Consider the following 21,622-nt stretch of genomic DNA (forward strand, 5'->3'; position numbering starts at 1 on the left):
TCCTGTTTCTTTCCTTCCATATCGCCCAAAAAAAGCATAAAGGAGCCAACTTCCATGCTTTTTTGCACTTCTTGCTAACAAAGGATCCATACCAACCAAGGAGAGTCTCCCTTACCGAGCAAGGGAGAACCCAAGTCACACCAAAAAGAGCAAATAATAACTCCCATGAAACCCTAGTCTTCATGCAGTGGATTAAGATGAGAATGATTTCCCTCTCCAAACGAGTAGATGAGAACGATTTCCTATTTCCCCCCGAGACCTTAACCCCACTTTTTTTTTCTTAACTCCATCTTCCTCAAAAGGGAACTAATTTTCTTTTCAGAACCCACCACAGACAACCCCAAAAAGCTGCTGAAATTGGCAAACTCATTGGGAAGACTAACAAATCCAAGCTCCTCCCCCTTTGAAATGCACTAGGCCTCTAAAGCTTTGTTAGCTTTCAGCTCCTTAGCCTTAACCACCAACTCCTTACTTGAAGGACCCTTCGTTGCACTTCCCATAAGATCCAACGTCCTTCCATCTTGTAGCATCATTCTTAGTGGCCGACAACCATAATCCAAAGTCCCCAAAGGAGGCCTTGCCCCTCCTTGACACGCCAATCTGATGTCGCAAATGGGAGACCCAATCGAAGAAGGAGGAGAAGGTGGGGACGAAAACCTACCTTCAAAATTTGTCGCTTCTACCACAAGGGCTTCATTGACTTTCAAAACCCATTTCATTGGACCTTGAACTATCACCTTTAGAAGGGGATTGGCAAAGTACTCTTAAGGAAATGTCTAAAACACCATTGATAGGAAGTCTGAGAAGCTGTTGTGATTTCTTAACCAAGGTCCCAAAACCAATGGGTCAACTCTCTGAAGGACTTAAGAGACACAACTTAGACTTGGAAAGGCCACTTTGGCCCTGTTCAGATGAACTTGAGGTGGAAGCTATGGGTTGGACAAAGAAGAAGCTTGGGGTCCTTTCACCTACAACCTTGTCTTTTAAAGACCTAAGGCCTAACATCTTCCAAGGGGGCCGAAGAAACTCATTGTCTAAGCTATTGACCTTATTTGAAAATGCTTTCTCCGACATTGCTTGTGCTACGAGACAAGGCTTAGGACGCAAAACCTGCAATAGTTCAACAACATGTTTCTCTCGTTCCCCTCCACTCTCCTTGCTGCGTGTGAACCTCCCTCCCTTTCATCCCTGACTTTTGTGCTTTTGTATCTCTCCTTAAAGACCAACCTCAACAACCATGGCGAAACTTCCCACCACAATTGGACAATAGAGGCATCTTCTTTTGTCCATGACAATCAATTTGATCAATGCCTTTCTCCCACTAGATTTAACGAGTAGTCTTAGCCTATTTTAGGTCATGCTTCTCCTTGGTCTCCAAATCCACCATCACAAAGCCTCCAAAGGCATTGCCTAACCTCTTAAAGAAATCTTTTCCCCGCAAATGCGTCAGTAGACCCAACACTCTCACCCACACTTCATCGACGCAAGCATTTTCTCTAAAGCAGCCAACATTTGACCCCAACTAGTCCAACTGTATCTCAAACAAACTAGGTCCCAAATGCAAAGCTCTTTTGGCCTTAGAAACATCTTTAAACTCAAATAAATAGAGAGTGGCTCCCAACAAAAGCTGATGCAAATCCCCTTTCGAACCTTAAGATTGTTGAGCCCATGATTTCAACAAGTCTAAGATTGGTGAATAGTTTGCAGAACTGTACCATCTCCTCACCAAACACTTTTTGAGAGACACTAAGTTGCTTAAAACCTCCTCAGTCTCCTCTCAACCACACTATTTCACCCAAATCCCTCTTGCCTTTGTTCATCACCTCTACATAGGAATGACAACTTCATAGGTTTTTCGGGTTACTCGCCTTGCCCCTATTAGGACGGGTATGAGAGTATACTAATCGGGGAATGGACGGGTTTGAGTTTATTTTTTAAAACATGAATTGGGTTTGGGCTGAGGTTGGGTTTTGTAATAACACGCCCCACCCGACTTACAATATACCAATAATTCCCCCCTATAAATATTTCTCTTCATTTTTAGGGTTTTCTCCTCTTATCAAATGTAGAGACATTTTTATCTGTTTCTCTTTCTCACTTTGGGCCTTTGTGGAGTCGATTTTTCACACAAAGGCATAGCTCAGCCAAAATCACATCCATTGTAATGGCTCTCAAGCTCCTCACTGCCTTCATCTCCCCATTCCACAACCCTCCTCCTCAATCTCATTGTGCCAAATCTCATAGAGTTTTCATGGCCTCCACTCTTCACTCCACCTCTATGTGAGTTTTTTCCCCAATCGTTTCTCATTGATTTGGAATCCTGTGATACCCATTATTATAATTCCAAATGTGTTTTTCTTGTTGGTTTTATTTCTTTTATGGGTTTTTTTCTCGACTGCCAAATGAATCATTATATGATTTGTGATTTGAGCTTTTTCTGTAGAGATGTTTATAGGTGTCATCAAAAATTGGTTTTTGGTGTTTGTATTAATGTGGGTTGTTACTATTTGATCTAAATGTTTCAGATATTGAGTTGAATCTTGTGGGTTCATTGTGATAAAAAAAGATTTTTTTTTTCCTTCAAATTGATTGCAATTTGTTGCATCTTAGGTGATAATTTCTCTTTGGGAACTAGATTTCATTGTGGATTTGAGATTTGCATTTGCCAAACGGGGAAGGATAAGGATGGGGACGGGATTATAGTTTTGCTTTGAAAACGGGAATAGAAACGCTTACCCCGCCCCGACTCAGGTTTGGGACGGGGATGGAAAGTAGTTTTATATTTTGGGACGGGAATGGGATAGGGGTGCCCCGTCCCAAACCTGCCCCCGTTGCCATTCCTACCTCTACAAAGGAAGCATGCTTCAACAAAATGCCACCTCCCTTTTCATCTCGACGCCTAACCTGCTCCTTAGACTCCTCCAAAGGCCTAGACTTAGGGACAACCTTGATGTTCCTAAGACTAGTGGCAAGGGCCTTCCAATTCCCTTGGAAAACTTTTCCCTCTGGGAAAATTAAAGAGAACCTTTTTCCCTCTACGCACATAACTGAACACACCAAAGGCCTTCCAGCTTTGTTGCTGTGCACTTCAGCTTGTAGCCCCTTCCACCTTCATTCCACACCCTTCTGAAAGGCTCCCTAAACTTCCCTTCAAAGCAGTCTTCCACCACCTCAAGGAGCCAAGCAATACCCCTCTCACCAAATTTGATCCAAGAGGGAAACCCTCAACCCCTCTCTATAATTCTCCCCACCACCTTACCATATACTAACTCCATTAAAGGATTTCGATTCCTCTTCAAAACAACATTTTCCCCCAAGAGAGAAGTTCTTCAAACTTGCTTCTTCCATCAGACTCCACTAATGAGTTTAGAGTTTCAACAAACTTCTTCTCTCAATTCTAGTTAGTGGGATCCCGTTTGATTTTTTTAGAGCTCCAAAGGGTTGAGGCAAGGAGACCCCTTGTTTTAGAATTATGGAGATTTTGGTATTCAAAGATGCTCCACATTGTCTCTTCAGTATGCTTGACACATTGTCCTTTTATTTTCTACTATTTGTGCTATGCTCCATTAGAATATTTACTAACATCCTAGGAACCAAATATACAAATCAGTGTGGGGAAAGGTCTGCTTGTTGCTTTCTGAAACCAATGTGATGGTTGACCTGAGTTATACAACATGTAATGTGGTTATCAGTGCTGAGGATGTGGAGTTCTGAGTGCTGTTAGGCAGCAAACTCAATCAGCATATGCAGAAGTACCGTCTTATGCATTTATTACTTGTTTATTTTCTGTGGAAAGAAAGCCTATAAAAAAAAAAAAAAAAAAAAAAAATTCTGTGGGAAGAAAGGTTGTTCTTGTAAATAAACTTAATGTAAAGTTAGAAAAGAAACTCAAAGCAAGGAGGGCAGGAGCTGAGATTCAACCTTCTCCATGTTTTATGTGAGGGGCCTTGCTGGAGATTGGTGATCCCCTTTTCCGATGGTCAAAAGGTTTACTAAAAGACACCTAGAAAAAAGAGGGCACAACCCAAATACACATGATGTATACAAAGCAAGTTGAAGGATAAAATGGGATAAAGCAGAGTAAGGGGATTTTGTTTGTTTTGTTTGCTTGTTTGTTTTTTCTTTTTGTTTCTGTTTTGTGAGGCTGTTAGGCCATTTGTTTATCATCTTTCAGTTCCTTTCCTTCTTTCTGTTGTGAGATATTTATAATTATGCTCAAGTACCTTGTTCTGTATGAAGTATATTTTGATTGGCAATAGCTCAAGTGCCGTGTTATATATATGTAAAATATATATTTTGATAGGCAATTGGTCAAGTACCTTGTTGTATGCAAATATGTTCTGTTAGCTACTTAAATAATTTGGTCCAACCATGTGGTTTTGCTTGTGCTACATGGATTCCTTCTAGGGAACTGTAATGTGGAATTCCTATGTATTTCTTGCTTCTCTGACTAATGTACACCTAAATATTCCTTTGTGCTGTGATACTGTTTTAGGAAGATGATGAGCATACTATCGAGGAAGATGAGGCCCTCATTACTGAAGAGGAAAGGCAAGAAGAATTGGAAGCACTGCACAATGAGATAGATCTACCGCTTGAGGAGCTGCTCAAACGTTATGCAATGAAGAAAGGTGAATCATAACAATGTCTAATAATTGTTTCTGAAATTGCTATTTCCAGTAAAACATGCTTTATCTACAAAAAATATCAGTTTCATGTGATGAAAATAACATCGAAAAATGTGATAAATTAGTGGATGCAGCAAAATTATGTTGAAATACTCTTCCTCCCTCCCTCCCACTATCTCTCATTTGGGGTATAACTGCCCACCGTCTTTTTTGCACCTTATATTTTGTCATTAATTTTGACCAATATGAGTGTTATCAGTTAGCAGTGGTAGTAGTCAAGACAAGGATGAAGAGGAAGCAGAACCAACTTCAGTGGGGGATGATCATTTTGGGGGTAAGAAGACATCACTGAACCTTCTTGTTTTATGAATTATGCGACTGACTGTGATGATGGGGTAAATATTTTGCAGGTGAAGGACAGGATCTGTCTGATACTTGTAAGATTGATAAAAACAACTCACTCACAGTCATCGGTCGTCGTTGTGTAAGTTGTATGTGTTTTATGGTTGCTGTTGTTGAATTACAGACCAAGTTCAGGGCTCAACATAATGCTTATTTTCTAATTACAGGGTGAAAGTAATGGTAGCTTATCCATTTCAGAGCACCATTTGTTAGAAGTTGATACATGTCAAGCCAAGAATGTGTCAGAAATTTCTAGGGAGTCAGATGAAGAAAGTAAAGTATATGATTTTAATGATGAACAGGTTGGAAATTATTCCTTCTATTTCACCTTTTTTATAGACTTTAATTTTGTTTTTGATTCTGATGAATAAATCTGCATTAAAGGGGTTTTATGGGAATTTTCTGGTTGGACATTGATGTAATATATATTTGTACATTAAGAATAAATGCATTAGTAAAGAGTTGAGGAGTTAAGTGTAGCATTAATTGAGAACTAGATTAGGACTAGAGTCAATTAGATGGTAGAGGTATGTGCAAAAATGACTGGAGACTGGACCTGCAAGGGAGGATAGTTTGGGTTGAAGGCAACAAAAAGGCCAGGGATTGGAGAAAAATGTGGATCAGGTAGAGAGGCTCACATTTTCTATCAGTAGGGACTTAAGGGATGCATAAATATAATGTTCACAAAGGATTGTCCGTCAGGGTGCCCAGTTGGTTAGGGTGAATGCCAGGATGTGTTGTAGCATCGCACGGTGGGTTCAATTCCTCCTACTGGTTCAATGCCTTGGATTACCTTCTACTGGATGTGGCAGGTGTGATTGACACCCCGAAGTTTGGGTCCTCATGAGTCTGAAGGGTTTGGCCATGGAAAGTTCCTCAGTTATTAAAAAAATAAAAATAAAAGAAATGCTGACAAATAATTCATTTTAATGATTCCAAGCTGTTGGAAAAGGTATTGCTGAAGAAATTTCATAAAGTTATAGCTGGCTTCTTAGCAGCTTTATTTTTCATTTTGCTACTCTCCTGTATGCTTCTATCCAATGTGATTTTCTCAATTGAGATTGCAATATCATCAATAAATGTTCAACAACTTATAAATCTGTGCTCTGCTTCCGCCATTATCAAAAAATAGTCTTAAGAATGATTTAACAAAATTGTGCCATATGCTGTCATAAAAAAGGTCTCTGATAAAAAAAAGAGGCATATGGCCCTCTGTCTTTTTTATTATATCTATTAGATCTAGCTAATAAGAAAGCAAATCATATTGGATTTACGTGAGGCTTCTCTGCAGTTAGTACCTATTCATTGTGGCTTAATATCCAATAACATTTTGCCATTCATAACACAAAACACAGGTGAGGCAACCGACAGATTTGCTCAATCTCAAAAGCATTCAAATGGTTAAGTGCTGACTGATAAAGTTACACCATTATAGCACAAAAAATTTGGGAATCCATCATTGATGAGGCTTACTTAATACCATACCTATTTTACATAAAAAGGAATTCCAACTGTTGGTGCCAGTTCAAATTATCCCAAGCCAGTGTAAAATATGATTGGGATGCATCCCCTGGATTTTGTTTGTGGATTTTTTATTTAAATATTTGTTTGATTGTGAGTTTTGAATCACTAAATTTGTGCTTCCCCCATTTTCTTTTTATTTAACCGATTCCATGTTGCACATAGGTTAATATAGGGTCATTTGATTGTATTGCTGAGTTCATGACTCAAAAGTTTTATGCCATGCGAAATTTGTCACTATATGCCCTTCTGTCTTAGTAGCGCAACATATTTTCTCAATGATGATAAAATAGCTTTTCTTTGGGGTGTCTGATTTGATGATACATGCCTATCTTAAACTATACATGGGTAGTTTTAGCAATGTGACATATGAACTCAATTATTGGATTTTTTTGTCCTTACATATGGGTTGTTTACTGAATTTATTAATTTGTAGACTATGATTGTTCTTTCACTTTGTTAAATTTTCCCCTTTTTGATACCAGTTCTTGGTGGAGTTTTTTTTCCCTTCTTCTCCTCTGAATCAGTAGTGATTCCTTTACTATTTGCTCATATATGCTGACTTTCTTTGCAATTATGTAGGAGGATGGTGACTTTGTTCTTGCAACTGGAGAAGAAAAGGTTTGTAATATGGAAACATGGTTCTTCATCAATTGATTCATTTTTATTTCATTCTTATCATCCTATCTTACTGGGAAGGCATCTCTTTTAGGCTACTAAAGTACATGGCAATGGCTGTTTTCTTCCCTCTGAGAACTGCAATTCTGTTCCCATAAGAAATACAAATTTATTGTTTAAAATAATTTTATTTCATTACTTTGGTTGGGAGTAGTGTTATTAAGAATCCTCAGTGGTTACTTAATATTGCTGTTCCTAGTCAATAACTGAATATCCTGCTTGTCTCACTATTAATAAGGTCTTGTTGGGTGCTCAAATTGAGGAAAAAGAAATGAAAATGGTTGCTAATGCTTCTATCATTGAGCAATTCACGTTCATTATGTCTTTTTCCAAGAAACAAGCAGAGTATATTTGTGTTTGTTTTAGTGAGGTCAAAACCATCCAATTATGATGTCAGTTCGGCACATCGAATGGTTAAATAATACTTCCATACTCAAATTTCTGTATAACTATAACTCAGTGGATTTCCTTATTGGTAGTACAATACTAGAGTATATTAATTCTAGTTGTGTATGGGGGTGTCATGTGTCACAGCTATGACTTGTTTTACCTGGAACCAGTTGCTAGATTTTGGTCTTGATATCTATGATATTTAGTAGGTACTTTTAACATCAAAATTTGGGTGCCAGTTGGAATTTTGTCATTTAAATGGCTATGTCATAGATTAGGTTTTTATCTGATGATGACTGGGACTTCCAGTCTGAACACATCTATGAGTCTCATATTGCTTCAGGGGATATGAGGATTGCAGCACCTGATAGCTGAACCTGTGAGGTTGATGAATTTGTTGAAGGTAGAGTCTAGTCTTACCATGAGAAATGGTTCTTTATGGTCAAAATCTTGTGCAAGAGGTTATCTCAGTGAATATGAATGGATCATTCTCAAATCCTGAAAATCCCATTTAGGATCATGGTCTATTGCTAAATCAAATCCCTGAGAGCATCTTTCTAGACTAAGGTGGCATTTGTATTTTTATCTAAAATGTGAATAGAGCTGAATGTGCAAATCCGAATAATGTGTGTTTTTATTGAAGTCTGAATGTGTTAAGTCTTTATTTTTATATGTTAAAACATTTGAAAATTAGTAATTACATGTGTTTGTGCTTACAAAAAATTATATTACATTCTTATTAATTTGACATATTTTCAAAGAGATTACAATATTAAAATTTATAACAATAGTAAAAAAAATTTAAAAATTAGTAATTTAATATACATATATATATATATATATATATATATTAATAATTATAAAAATAATTTTTCTTGTCTATTATAACCAATAATTAGTTTAAATATATTATTTTATATAATAGTTATTATAATAATAAAAATTTTGAAAATTATTTTATATAAAAAAATCTCCCCCTGTGGTGCACGGCAGCATACTGCTCCCAGTCGATGAGAGCGGTGGTAATGAAGTGAAGGCTATCACTAGTAGAGTAGTGGGGCTGGTGGATGTCAATGAGTGGTGGCAGAAGCTGGGAGAATGTTGGTTCTGCAATTGGATGTTTTAGAAGCTTAAGTTGAGAAGAGAAAAGTGAAAAACAGTTCACTTTTTTAATGCAGACAAATAAACCTCACTCTTTTCATTTTCACAAAGTTGTCTTACAAAAGTGATAATTAAGATTTAGGGATAGATATTACCTCCTTTTTCCCCCTCCTGAACAAATTAAAATGGAATGCCTCTGGCCGGATTGCTCTAACTGCATATTTGGAATATGGATGTGATGATCAGTATTTATGTTGATGGGGGACCAAAAGGAGGTCTAAGAATGTAATCACTGTTATGCACCAAAAGTTGTGAAGTAATTGTATTTGACATGGGTGCTTTTCACCTTTTAGAACATATCTATGACATTGTTTTTCCAAATTTAGCAGCAGACATAGTTATCTTTTGAGTTCTGTTAAAGTTGAGTCAATATGATCTGATGTTTTGCTTACATTGATGAGATAGTGGGTGATTAATTGGGTCTGACATTTAAATATTGCTGTGACCTTTTATGGTCATATCTGATCTTGCTTCAATTCTAACGTCCAGGATGATGAGACAACCTTGCTGGAGGAGGAGGAACTTGCAAAAGAAGAATCAAATGATCCCATAGATGAGGTAAAGGGCTGATCAAACATGCCTTGTAGTTCTGCACCATCTCCTTGCATATTGGTTGTTTTTTCTCCCACTGGATTTTTGGAACCTGTAAATTTTTGTCTCACTGGTCTGGTTTTGCTTTAAGTTAGTTCTATAAATATGGCTGCCTATTTTGCAGATCGCTTTACTGCAGAAGGAGAGTGAAATTCCTCTAGAAGAACTTCTGGCAAGGTATAAAAAGGTAGGTTGAAGGAGTGGTTCCACCTTGTTTTTGGGATGGCATGCATCATATTTTTAATTTTCTTGTTTTGTTATTTATATTATCAGGACGCTGATGAAGATGTAGAGGATGATTCTGATTATGCCTCTGCGTCAGAGGACTTCTTGGATTCTCCAGCACATCAGGACACTGAATTGAACCAGCAGCCTGGTTGTGTGGAAGACGATGATGACGAACCTGGGGGAAGACAGCCATTTGTGCAGTCTGTGACAGAAGAACATGCAGAAGGTTCTGAAAAACAATCTGATGAAGCAAGGGAGAGTGAGAATCGAATTGCTGATGCAGCTGCTGCTGCAAGATCAGCACAACCCACTGGAAATACCTTCTCAACAACCAAAGTCCGTACAAAGTTCCCATTTCTTCTCAAGCACTCTCTTCGTGAGTATCAACATATTGGCTTGGATTGGCTTGTTACAATGTATGAGAAGAGACTTAATGGGATACTGGCTGATGAAATGGGGCTTGGGAAGACAATTATGACAATTGCTTTGCTTGCACACCTAGCGTGTGAAAAGGGAATATGGGGGCCTCATCTCATTGTGGTGCCGACTAGTGTCATGCTGAACTGGGAAACTGAGTTTCTTAAGTGGTGTCCTGCTTTTAAAATTCTTACTTACTTTGGAAGTGCCAAAGAGCGGAAATTTAAGAGACAAGGTTGGTTAAAACCAAACTCTTTCCATGTCTGCATAACCACTTACAGACTTGTTATACAAGATTCAAAAGTTTTCAAGCGGAAGAAGTGGAAATATTTGATTCTGGATGAAGCCCATCTGATTAAAAATTGGAAGTCCCAAAGATGGCAAACTCTTTTAAACTTCAATTCAAAACGGCGCATCTTATTGACTGGTACACCACTGCAGAATGATCTCATGGAACTCTGGTCTCTAATGCATTTCTTGATGCCCCACATCTTTCAATCTCATCAAGAATTCAAAGATTGGTTCTGTAATCCAATATCTGGAATGGTAGAGGGGCAAGAAAAAGTAAACAAAGAAGTCATTGACCGTCTCCATAATGTCCTTCGTCCTTTCCTACTCCGTCGATTGAAAAGGGATGTGGAGAAGCAGCTCCCCATGAAATTTGAACATGTCATATACTGTAGGCTCTCTAAGAGGCAGCGTAACTTGTATGAAGACTTCATTGCCAGTTCAGAGACACAAGCTACTCTAGCGAGTGCCAACTTCTTTGGGATGATTAGTGTCATAATGCAACTGCGCAAAGTTTGCAATCATCCTGATTTATTTGAGGGCCGTCCAATTGTAAGTTCTTTTGATATGGGCGGTATTGACATCCAATTGAGTTCTTCTGTTTGTTCAATGCTTTCACCTGGCCCATTTTCTACTGTAGACCTTAGGGATTTGGGGTTCTTATTTACTCATCTCGATTTCAGCATGGCTTCTTGGGAGAGCGATGAAGTTCAGGCTATTGCTACACCAACGAGCTTAATCAAGGGGCGTGCTGACCCTGATAATCTTGCAGAGATTGGTTTTGGATTCAAACATCAGAGAAAATCCCAGGGAACAAATATTTTTGAAGAGATCAGAAAGGCAATTTTGGAGGTGAGACTGACAGAAGCAAAGGAACGGGCAGCATCTATTGCATGGTGGAATTCCTTGAGGTGTTGTAAGAAACCCATGTACTCAACAACCCTACGGGATCTTGTCACAGTAAAGCATCCTGTTCATGATATCCATCGTCAAAAGAGTGACCGTTTATCATACATGTACTCCTCTAAGCTTGCTGACATTGTCCTGTCCCCTGTTGAACTCTTCAAGAGAATGATTGGTCAGGTTGAATGCTTCATGTTTGCAATCCCTGCAGCACGGGCACCGACACCTGTTTGTTGGTGCAGTAAAACCAATCATTCTGTGTTTCTCCAGCCAACATATAAGGAAAAATGCACTGAAACTTTGTCACCCCTTCTATCGCCTATTAGACCTGCAATTGTCCGCAGGCAAGTGTATTTCCCTGACAGGCGACTCATACAATTTGACTGTGGAAAGCTGCAAGAGCTTGCGGTTTTGCTAAGGAAACTGAAATCAGAAGGCCACCGAGCATTAATATTTACTCAAATGACAAAGATGCTTGATGTCTTGGAGGCTTTTATTAATTTGTATGGCTACACTTACATGCGGTTGGATGGATCTACTCAGCCAGAGGAGAGGCAAACACTAATGCAGAGGTTTAATACCAATCCTAAAATTTTTCTTTTTATCTTGTCCACCCGTAGTGGTGGTGTTGGTATTAATCTGGTGGGGGCAGATACAGTTATCTTCTATGATAGTGACTGGAATCCAGCTATGGATCAACAAGCTCAAGATCGATGCCATCGAATAGGACAGACACGTGAAGTGCATATATATCGGTTAATTAGTGAGAGCACCATTGAAGAGAACATCTTAAAGAAAGCGAATCAAAAGCGTGCTCTTGATGATCTAGTCATACAGAGTGGAGGATACAACACTGAATTTTTCAAGAAATTAGATCCTATGGAACTGTTCTCAGGTCACAGGGCACTTCCAAATAAGAATATGCAGAAGGAGAAAAATCATAACATTGGAATTGAGGGTTCTGTATCTGTTGCAGATGTAGAGGCTGCTTTGAAGTACGCAGAAGATGAAGCGGATTATATGGCATTGAAGAAAGTTGAACAGGAAGAGGCTGTGGAAAACCAGGAATTCACGGAAGATGCCATTGGGAGAGTAGAAGATGATGAGTTAGTGAATGAGGATGATATGAAGCCTGATGAGGCTGTGGAGCAGGTTGGCTGTACTACTTCAAGTAAAGACAGTGGATTGATGTTAATTGGGAGTGATCCAAATGAAGAGAGAGCTCTCACTTTTGCTGGTAAAGAAGATGATGTTGATATGCTGGCTGATGTCAAACAGATGGCTGCAGCAGCAGCCGCTGCTGGACAAGCAATCTCATCATTTGAGAGTCAACTTCGTCCAATTGATCGATATGCGATACGTTTCCTGGAGTTATGGGACCCAATCATAGACAAGGCAGCAATGGAATCTCAAGCTACATTTGAGGAGGCAGAATGGGAACTAGATCGGATTGAAAAGTTTAAGGAGGACATGGAAGCTGAAATTGACAATGATGAGGAGCCTTTTGTATATGAAAGTAAGTACTTAAAGTATTTCATGACATTAAATGTATTGTATTTAATAAGGTAGATGTATTAATTACCCATGGAAGTCAGTTCACCTATAGTTCCAGTTGGTCTTATCTCAGAAAATGATGAAATGGGATAGAAATTTTGCTGTTTTTTATTTTTTATTTTTTTTTATGCCTTCCATAAATTGTTTTTCTACTGGGTATGCTATATGAAAACTTCTATTAAATATTTTTATATTATTTGTATGCTTTTAATGCTAAAAAGAAAAGGCAAGTATTGCATAAATACATTTTATTTTAGTCTGACCTATTTCCTTACGGGCAAACAAAATCCAAATGTGGTTCAATATGTTGTCATGGGGAAAATTGGAATTTCTGAAAAATAAGCAATGATATGATTTGGATACACCTAGTATGTACTGCAAGACTAAACTTATGAGCTGTCTGTTAATATCAGGATGGGATTCTGATTTTGCAACTGAGGCATACCGACAGCAAGTTGAGGCCTTGGCTCAACACCAGGTTAGTGACTTTGGCAGTAATATTGCATATGCACTTGGGGTTCAATTCAATAGATTGATTGATTGACTAATATTATTATTATTATTATTATTATTTTATCTTTTGTAGTTGATGGAAGAACTGGAATGTGAAGCTAAAGAAAAGGATGATGCAGATGACGAAAATTATGGTTCTACAAGGTAAAAGTTTCTGTCACTCTCAAGAAGTTTTCAGCTGGCATATTTGGGGCTCATTTGGGTTCATGTTTTAGAACATGTTCTCTGTTTTTGAAGACAAAAGGAAAAATGAAACCTTAGAGAACAGGAGTTTGGTTCATTTGAACTCTAATAAAACAAATTAAAAAAGAGTGATTTGAAAACACTGATAATTACAAACAAAAAGAAGATTACAATGAATAACCATCACCTCCTTAATGCACAACCTTCACCACCACACTGCAACCAGTGATGACCTCTGCTCTCATCTCTAACCCCACAATTGAACCATAACCAGTATAAGCTTTATATCAACCTTTTGTGGTTAGCTTGTCAACTCTACAAAAACATGATTATTTTTCCTATTTAACATTTCTCAAAACAGCTTTGAGAAATAACCAGGACACCTTTGTTCATGGAACACATCCCTTTCTTTAGGCTTTCTAATAACTAATGATTCTTAAAAAAAAAAAATCTTCATTAAAAAGCAGGATTCCCAAAACAAGAGAATCTTAAACTCATCTAAACAATCGCATGTCTTTGGTCTTTTGTTTTATTTGTTTTTTTTCCCTCTTAATTCAAGGACAATGTTCAGGAGATTTAATTGAAGAATATAGAAACTTCTCTACCAATAGGTAATGCTGGGGTTTTAAGCACTGAAATCTCTGCAGGAAACTATTTGGGTTTTTACGGGAGTGTATGGTCCCTTTACCAAAGTGGAAAGGGAGGGTATGTGGGAAGAACTTGGGGCAATACGAGGCCTTTGGGAGGACCCCTGGTGTCTCGGTGGGGACTTTAACATCACCCTGTTTCAGCAAGAAAGGAGCAGCCAGAGAAGAATCAGCTCAGCCATGCGGAGATTTGCAGAGACTGTGGATGATCTTGAGCTGGTGGACCTGCCCCTTCAAGGGGGCGAGTTCACATGGAGTGGGGGGCTCAATAATCAGGCGTGGGCGAGACTAGACAGATTTTTAGTTTCCCCAAGCTGGCTGGATCAATTTAGTGGAGTCACTCAGGGCAGGTTGTCTCGGCCAATTTCTGATCATTTTCCGATTGTGTTGGAGGGGGGTGGAATAAGAAGAGGTCCAACCCCGTTTAGATTCGAAAACATGTGGCTGAAGGTTGAGGGGTTTAATGATATTGTTAGAAACTGGTGGCAGGGAATTGATATCAGGGGCAGTGCTAGCTATAGGCTGGCTGTTAAATTGAAAGAAATTAAAAAGAAGTTGAAGGAGTGGAACAAAGAGGTATTTGGGAGGCTGGAAACTAATAAAGCCTCAGCCTTGCAACAAGTTGATTTTTGGGATCGGGTGGAAAATGAGAGAATCTTGACTATGGAGGAAGCTGAGTTAAAAAAGGAAGCTAAAGATTCCTTTAAGAAATGGGTCTTGTTGGAGGAAGCTCATTGGAGACAGCAGTCAAGGGAGATTTGGTTAAGGGAGGGGGATAGAAATACGGGGTTTTTCCATAGAATGGCTAGTGCCCATCGAAGAACCAACGCTATGGACAGAATTAAGATTAATGGGGAGTGGCTAGAAGAGGAACAAGAGGTGAGAGAAGGAGTGGTGAACTCGTTTCAGCAGTTGCTCACTGAAGATATGGGCTGGCATGCGGATATTGGTAGAGTTCAGGTGGGGTGCATCAGCCAGCAAGAAGCAGAGAGTCTGGAAATCCCATTTGCAGAGAATGAGATTCACTCGGCACTGATGGAGATGAATGGGGACAAAGCCCCAGGCCCGGATGGTTTCACTGTAGCCTTTTGGCAAAATGTTTGGGATTTTGCCAAAGAGGAGATCATGGAGATGTTTAAGGAATTTCATGAGCATAATTCCTTTGTTAGGAGCCTTAATCACACTTTCCTGGTGTTAATACCTAAGAAAAGCGGGGCTGAGGATCTTGGAGACTTTAGGCCTATCAGCCTGTTGGGGGGGCTCTATAAACTTTTGGCCAAAGTTTTAGCTAATAGGCTCAAAAAAGTGATTGGCAAGGTGGTCTCTAATGCTCAGAATGCCTTTGTAACGGGAAGACAAATTTTGGATGCGTCCTTAATTGCTAATGAGGTGATAGATTCGTGGCAGAAGAGAAAAGAGAAGGGCCTTATTTGCAAATTGGATATTGAAAAGGCTTATGACAGTATCAATTGGAATTTCTTAATGAAAGTCCTCCAAAAAATGGGATTTGGGACCAAGTGGGTGGGATGGATGTGGAGCTGCGTGTCTTCTGCCAAATTCTCAATTCTTGTCAATGGAGTGCCAGCTGGGTTCTTCCCTAGTACTAGAGGACTTCGTCAGGGGGATCCTCTATCTCCTTACCTTTTTGTTATGGGAATGGAGGTTCTGGACGTCCTTATACGGAGAGCGGTGGAGGGGGGATATCTTTCAGGATGCATCATTCGGGGTGGTAGTAGGACCTCCTTGAATATTTCCCACCTATTCTTTGCTGATGACACGATTGTGTTTTGTGAGGCAAACAAAGAGCAAGTTTCTCACCTAAGCTGGATACTTTTTTGGTTTGAAGCGGCTTCGGGTCTTCGAATCAACCTAGCCAAAAGCGAGATTATTCCAGTTGGAGAGGTGGAGGATATTCTTGAGGTGGCAGCTGAGTTAGGGTGCAGGGTGGGGTCTTTGCCCTCTCAGTATTTGGGCCTTCCCCTAGGGGTTCCAGCTAGGGCCTCTTCTATGTGGGATGGAGTGGAGGAGAGGGTCAGGAGGAGACTTGCGTTGTGGAAAAGACAGTACATCTCCAAAGGGGGGAGGATCACTCTCATAAAAAGTACTTTGGCTAGCATGCCAATTTACCAAATGTCTATTTTCCGAATGCCGAAGTCTGTTGCTAAGAGAGTGGAGAAAACCCAAAGAGATTTCCTATGGGGGGGAGGAAATTTGGAGGGAAAAGTCCACTTGGTTAAATGGGATGCGGTCTGTACAGAAAAACACAAGGGAGGGCTAGGAATAAGGAGAATAGCCACCTTGAATAGAGCCCTGCTGGGCAAGTGGATTTGGCGGTTTGCTTGTGAAAAGGATTATCTTTGGAAACAAGTAATCATTTCGAAATATGGGCAAGAGGTTTATGGTTGGAGGTCAAAAAGGGCTATTGGGGCGGTTGGAGTAGGGGTCTGGAAGGAGATTATGAAAGAAGCGGATTGGTGCTGGGAAAACTTGGCTTTTATAGTTGGAAAGGGCTCCAAAATCAAATTTTGGAAAGATAGTTGGTGCACTGACACTCCGTTGTCCCAATGTTTCAATCATCTCTTTGTCCTTGCTGTGAATAGAGATGCTACGATTGAGGAGATGTGGGATCAGGATTCGGGTCAAGGAGATTGGAATCTTGTCTTTGTGAGAGACTTCAATGATTGGGAGTTGGATATGGTTGGGGAGCTGCTTCATACTTTGAGGGGTCATAGGCCCTCCAGGGAGGATGATTCAGTTATGTGGAAACAGGGAAGAAAGGGTTTGTTCAGAGTCAAAGAAGCGTACAGGCTGCTGGACAAGCCTAATGCCACAATATTTCCTGCAAGGAGAATATGGGTGAATAGAGTGCCAACCAAAGTATGTTTTTTTGCGTGGGAGGCTACATGGGGGAAGGTGCTTACTCTGGATAGACTACAGTTAAGAGGGGTGCAACTCCCAAACTGTTGTTTTTTGTGTGGTTGTGCAGAAGAGAATGTAAATCATATTCTTTTACACTGTATAGTGACTAGAGCCCTATGGGACATTATTTTTGGGTTGATAGATGTTAAGTGGGTCCTCCCAGAAACTGTAAAGGAGACTCTTATCTCTTGGAGGGGCTCATTCGTAGGGAAGAAAAGGAAACAGATTTGGAAATCCATTCCGTTATGTATTTTTTGGACGGTTTGGAAGGAGAGGAATAGGTTAGCCTTTAGGGGGGTGAGTTGAATATTCAGAAACTAAAGAATTCTTTTGTCTGTAATTTGTGGAATTGGGCCAAAGTGTATTTAGGTGAGGAGTATGTCTCCCTTATAGGTTTTTTGGAGTGGATAGCTTCCACTTAAGGGGAGGTTGTTCTCTTTGGTCCTTTTCTCTTTTTGAGGCGTTTGCCATTTTGTATACTCCCTGTATGCTTTGTGGCGATTAGCCTTTTTAATGCATATCTCATTTACTTATCAAAAAAAAAAAAAATCTCTGCAGGAAACTAGTATTCAAGATGGATCCAAAACTTGGTAAATCGTTGTTGTGCACTGGGTTTACTTAATGTTCCATTTAGCTGGTATGCTATGTTGAATAAAATGTCAAATGCTGACTTTATAAGTTGAGGTCATATGAATAGTTCAGTTTCATAATTAAGGGTACATTTAAAGAAGTTAAGAGTTTGGAACCAGCAAACTGATAATGTTGTTGGTGCCTGGTAATTATGAGACACATGCATGGTGATTTAAATAACTTGAATTTCTACGTGAGTTTTGAGCCAGAATGGTCTGGATGTAGCAAAAATGCTGAAATTGGAGTTCCTTGTTGCCTGGATTATCATAATCCAGTTGTGGAGTATAAGTTAAACTCTTTCTATCTGCCTATGTGATTCTGACATGGCAATCTCCAAAACATCATTGATGGCATGCAAAGCTTTGTATCTGACACCCCAAAATACTACACATGGAGTCTTCTTGATATGTAACTATATCCAAATATATACTTTTTTATAAATCCCTGGATGGCATTATTCTTATTTTTTTATCAAAATATATTCAATTGATCTGTTTCTGTGTGCAGGAATGAAATGGCAAGTGATCCTAAACCCAAGTCAAAGAAGAAACCAAAGAAAGCCAAGTTCAAATCTCTGAAGAAAGGATCTTTAGCTTCTGATTCTAAAGCTGTGAAAGAAGAGCCATTGATGGAACCTATGTCCATAGATGATGAAGATGTTTTCCACGGGATGGTCACATTTTCAGACATGATGTCATCACATTCAAGTATGCAGAAAAAGCGTAAAAAGGCTGAAGCAACGGCAGATGGTGAAGAAGATAGGATCATGAAGAAGAGGTCTAAGAAGTTCAAGAAGGCTCCTGAAATAGGTCCTTTAAGTTTTGAAACCAACTTGTCAAATAAGCAGCATGATGAATCTAAAGAATCAAACCCATGTGAGAGTGCTGTTGTTGATCTTGAGCTTAAGTCAGCAAGCAGGGGTAAGATGGGAGGAAAAATCTCCATAACTGTCATGCCAGTGAAGCGGATTCTAATGATCAAACCAGAGAAGTTAAAGAAGGGAAACATTTGGTCAAGAGACTGTGTTCCATCTCCTGATTTTTGGTTTCCGCAAGAGGATGCAGTATTATGTGCTGTTGTACATGAATATGGCCCACATTGGAGCTTGGTGAGTGAAACACTGTATGGGATGACTGCTGGTGGGTTTTACAGGGGGAGATATCGCCATCCTGTCCATTGCTGTGAGAGATTTCGAGAACTTGTCCAAAGATATGTTTTATCTGCACCTGAAAATCCCAATAATGAGAAGGTCAGCAATACTGGCTCTGGAAAGGCTCTTCTCAAAGTAACAGAGGTATGCCAGATCCTTCTATCAACTCTTTTTATATATTCAAACTAAAAAAAAAGAGGACAGCTAATGACACATGGAATACGTAGGATAAAAACAGTGATTGAATTGTAAGACATGGGCAGCTTATTATTTGGTGCATTTTGAGAATATGTTCTCATGAATGCCCCCTGGAGATTGCCTAAACATTTCCTGATCAATGATTCTCACTATTGATTTTGAGCTTTTCTGGTGGGTGCATGGACTTAGTCTCATTACAGCCCTGACAAGGAAAAGGATTAGTTCCTGATGTATAAAATTTGCTTGGATGCAATTAAAAATCTCTCATGGATGAGTTTCAAGGATATAACTTTTGTTTTTTTTTTTTTTTCCTGCTTTTGATCTTAAGTTGTTATTCCCAAGGTGCTTCATGGGAATTGCCTGCTTTGCATATTTGCAAATGTCAAAGTGTGGTCTTGACCTCCCAAGCCTTTTCAAAATATCTGGGCCTATACTCATGCCAATGTATCATCAATAGTTACAAAATCAAGTCAATTAGATTCTGTGGTTCTACTAACGAATTTATTGGGTCCTTCAGCAATAACCTTTAATTTTATTTCATAAAAATGAGCTGCTTATCGACCCTTCTCTTATGGTGCAGGATAACATTCGAATGTTACTAGATGTTGCTATTGACCTGCCAGATAGTGAGTTACTTCTTCAGAAACACTTCACTGCCCTGCTTACTTCTGTCTGGAGGATGACATCCCGTGTTCATCACCGTCAAAACCACCTACCTTATCGAAATGGGCAGTATTCTACTGGGAGGTTTTTCAGTTCTACTGTCAACCAAATTTCTTGGAATTCCGTCAGGGAACCAACAGAAAGGACGAACTGGAATAATTTTGGTTACAGTAGCAGCAGGTTAGTAGCAGCTGCTCTCCATGATGCAAACAATAAACAACATGATGACTCAGCCTTCCTATCTAACCGAAGGGAGGAAGTCTCAACTGTTCCAGAGCAGCTGGAAATAAGGCTGGAAATTGAGAGAGATTTCTGTGATTCCATGATTCCCTTGCCATCTGTCATAAATTTATCAATATTGGGCTCAGAGCCGCCATCAGCTGTCAACAACCCTATAGAGGAAAGTCAGATTCTCAAGTCTTCACAGGATATGGCTGAGAACCGTTTCAGGTATGGCTTCATGTGGGCATTAAGTACTTGCTTCTGGAGCTCTCATCTAACTAGAGTAGTTAGTAACCAGTTCAAGGCATCCCCTCTGTTTTTTGACATGGTGCAAAATTTTTAATTCCCTTTTTAATGGAATGTGGGGACCCTCTCTCCTTCCTTCTTTTTCTTATTATTATTTTAAAAAATAAAAATAAAAAACCCTTTTTAATGGTTTCCCCAGGGGGGTGGGGGTTTGGCTTGGGTTTGGAAAAGGCACATTGGTCACCAGTGAGGAACAAATTTGCAAATGCAACAATAGAAGGACAATGTGCATTTCATGCCTCAATTCTCAATAGGATGGTGACCTAGGTTAGGTAAAAATTCTGCTTGTCTACACACGTAAACAATGTAGTGTATCTGACAGGTTCTTAAGCATCCAAACAGTTCACATCAAACTCAAAATTCTACTTGGTGTTTTGGAATGCCTGTTAAGCACATCTGTTACCATTTTGTAATGACCTTGTAACTCCAAATTGCAAATACATTTCATAAGAGTCATTTGTGTAGAATGTAGTTCAGTCAACTACCACAACAGAACTCATTTTAACTGCCATGTGAATGCCTTGGGGAAAAATATTGAAATTGCTGACAAAACTATCTCTTTTTCTTCAGGGCCGCATCAAGAGCTTGTTTTGATGGTACTCTGGATTGGGCTTCATCAGCCTTCCCAACAAGTGATATTAAGCCGAGATCTGCAATAAAATCACATTCCTTGGGAAAGCACAAACTCTGTACCTCTGACTCTATCAGGCCTTCTAAATCAAAGTTCAAAAAGGTTGCAGTTGAGCCTAGTGAGATGCACCACCTTATTTGGTCACCACTACCGAAGCCAACATTTGCATTCAATGATTCCAATCCAAGGTTTGATCTGGGATCACCCGTGAGTTTGGACGCTGGTATCTCCACTCCTTCCTTCAATGAGGAGCTTTGTTGGGAACCTGAGAGTTTGGAGCTGTTCTCGCATCACTATTCTCCTAACCTCTTCTCGGACCTTGATGATTTTTCATTGTTGCCAGAATATATCGACATTGGGTAGGACTAATCCAGAGATTTAAACCCAGTTGATGGTTTGGGTTGAAACTACCATGATCTTTGGAGGACAAGTATGGTTCCAGAAGATGTCCCATTTGGTGAATCACCCATTTCTCCAGACTGGGGCATTATTAACGTGCTCTCGGGGCACATGATTGATCCAACAATCTGCTGTTTTGATGGCAATCTGGAGGAACATGCAGGGAGATATTATGATTCCTCAAGGAGGCCCTGGGTGGCCTTCCAGGAGGATCCCAGATAGGGAGGGAATACAGAATGTAACATAAAAGGGCTTTGTAATTTAATTGCTCACTGGGGAATCTGTGCTAATTTTTTGGGGCTTCATTTCAAATGTTCATGTAGATACATTGCTCTCTCAGAAGGAAGTAGAAGTAGAAGAAGAGTATACCCATTCAATGAATGATCTCTCTCTCTCTCTC

At 39.5% G+C, this 21,622-nt stretch overlaps 1 protein-coding gene across 1 annotated transcript in view; it reads left to right on the top strand.

Annotated features, from left to right (window-relative positions):
- Window positions 1-21,622, top strand: part of LOC117920530 (protein PHOTOPERIOD-INDEPENDENT EARLY FLOWERING 1) — a 28,526-nt gene extending 6,904 nt beyond the window's left edge. Inside the window, exons 9-21 of the mRNA XM_034838127.1 lie at window positions 4,496-4,631; window positions 4,888-4,962; window positions 5,039-5,112; window positions 5,198-5,332; window positions 7,134-7,172; window positions 9,270-9,338; window positions 9,496-9,558; window positions 9,645-12,723; window positions 13,175-13,239; window positions 13,348-13,418; window positions 18,161-18,947; window positions 19,582-20,114; window positions 20,763-21,622. Coding sequence (XP_034694018.1) covers window positions 4,496-4,631; window positions 4,888-4,962; window positions 5,039-5,112; window positions 5,198-5,332; window positions 7,134-7,172; window positions 9,270-9,338; window positions 9,496-9,558; window positions 9,645-12,723; window positions 13,175-13,239; window positions 13,348-13,418; window positions 18,161-18,947; window positions 19,582-20,114; window positions 20,763-21,186 — 5,550 coding nt within the window. The 3' untranslated portion in view covers window positions 21,187-21,622. The remainder of the gene's footprint in view (window positions 1-4,495; window positions 4,632-4,887; window positions 4,963-5,038; window positions 5,113-5,197; window positions 5,333-7,133; window positions 7,173-9,269; window positions 9,339-9,495; window positions 9,559-9,644; window positions 12,724-13,174; window positions 13,240-13,347; window positions 13,419-18,160; window positions 18,948-19,581; window positions 20,115-20,762) is intronic.

The sequence above is a fragment of the Vitis riparia genome, chromosome 8 (genome assembly GCF_004353265.1).
Source record: "Vitis riparia cultivar Riparia Gloire de Montpellier isolate 1030 chromosome 8, EGFV_Vit.rip_1.0, whole genome shotgun sequence".
NCBI lineage: Eukaryota > Viridiplantae > Streptophyta > Magnoliopsida > Vitales > Vitaceae > Vitis > Vitis riparia.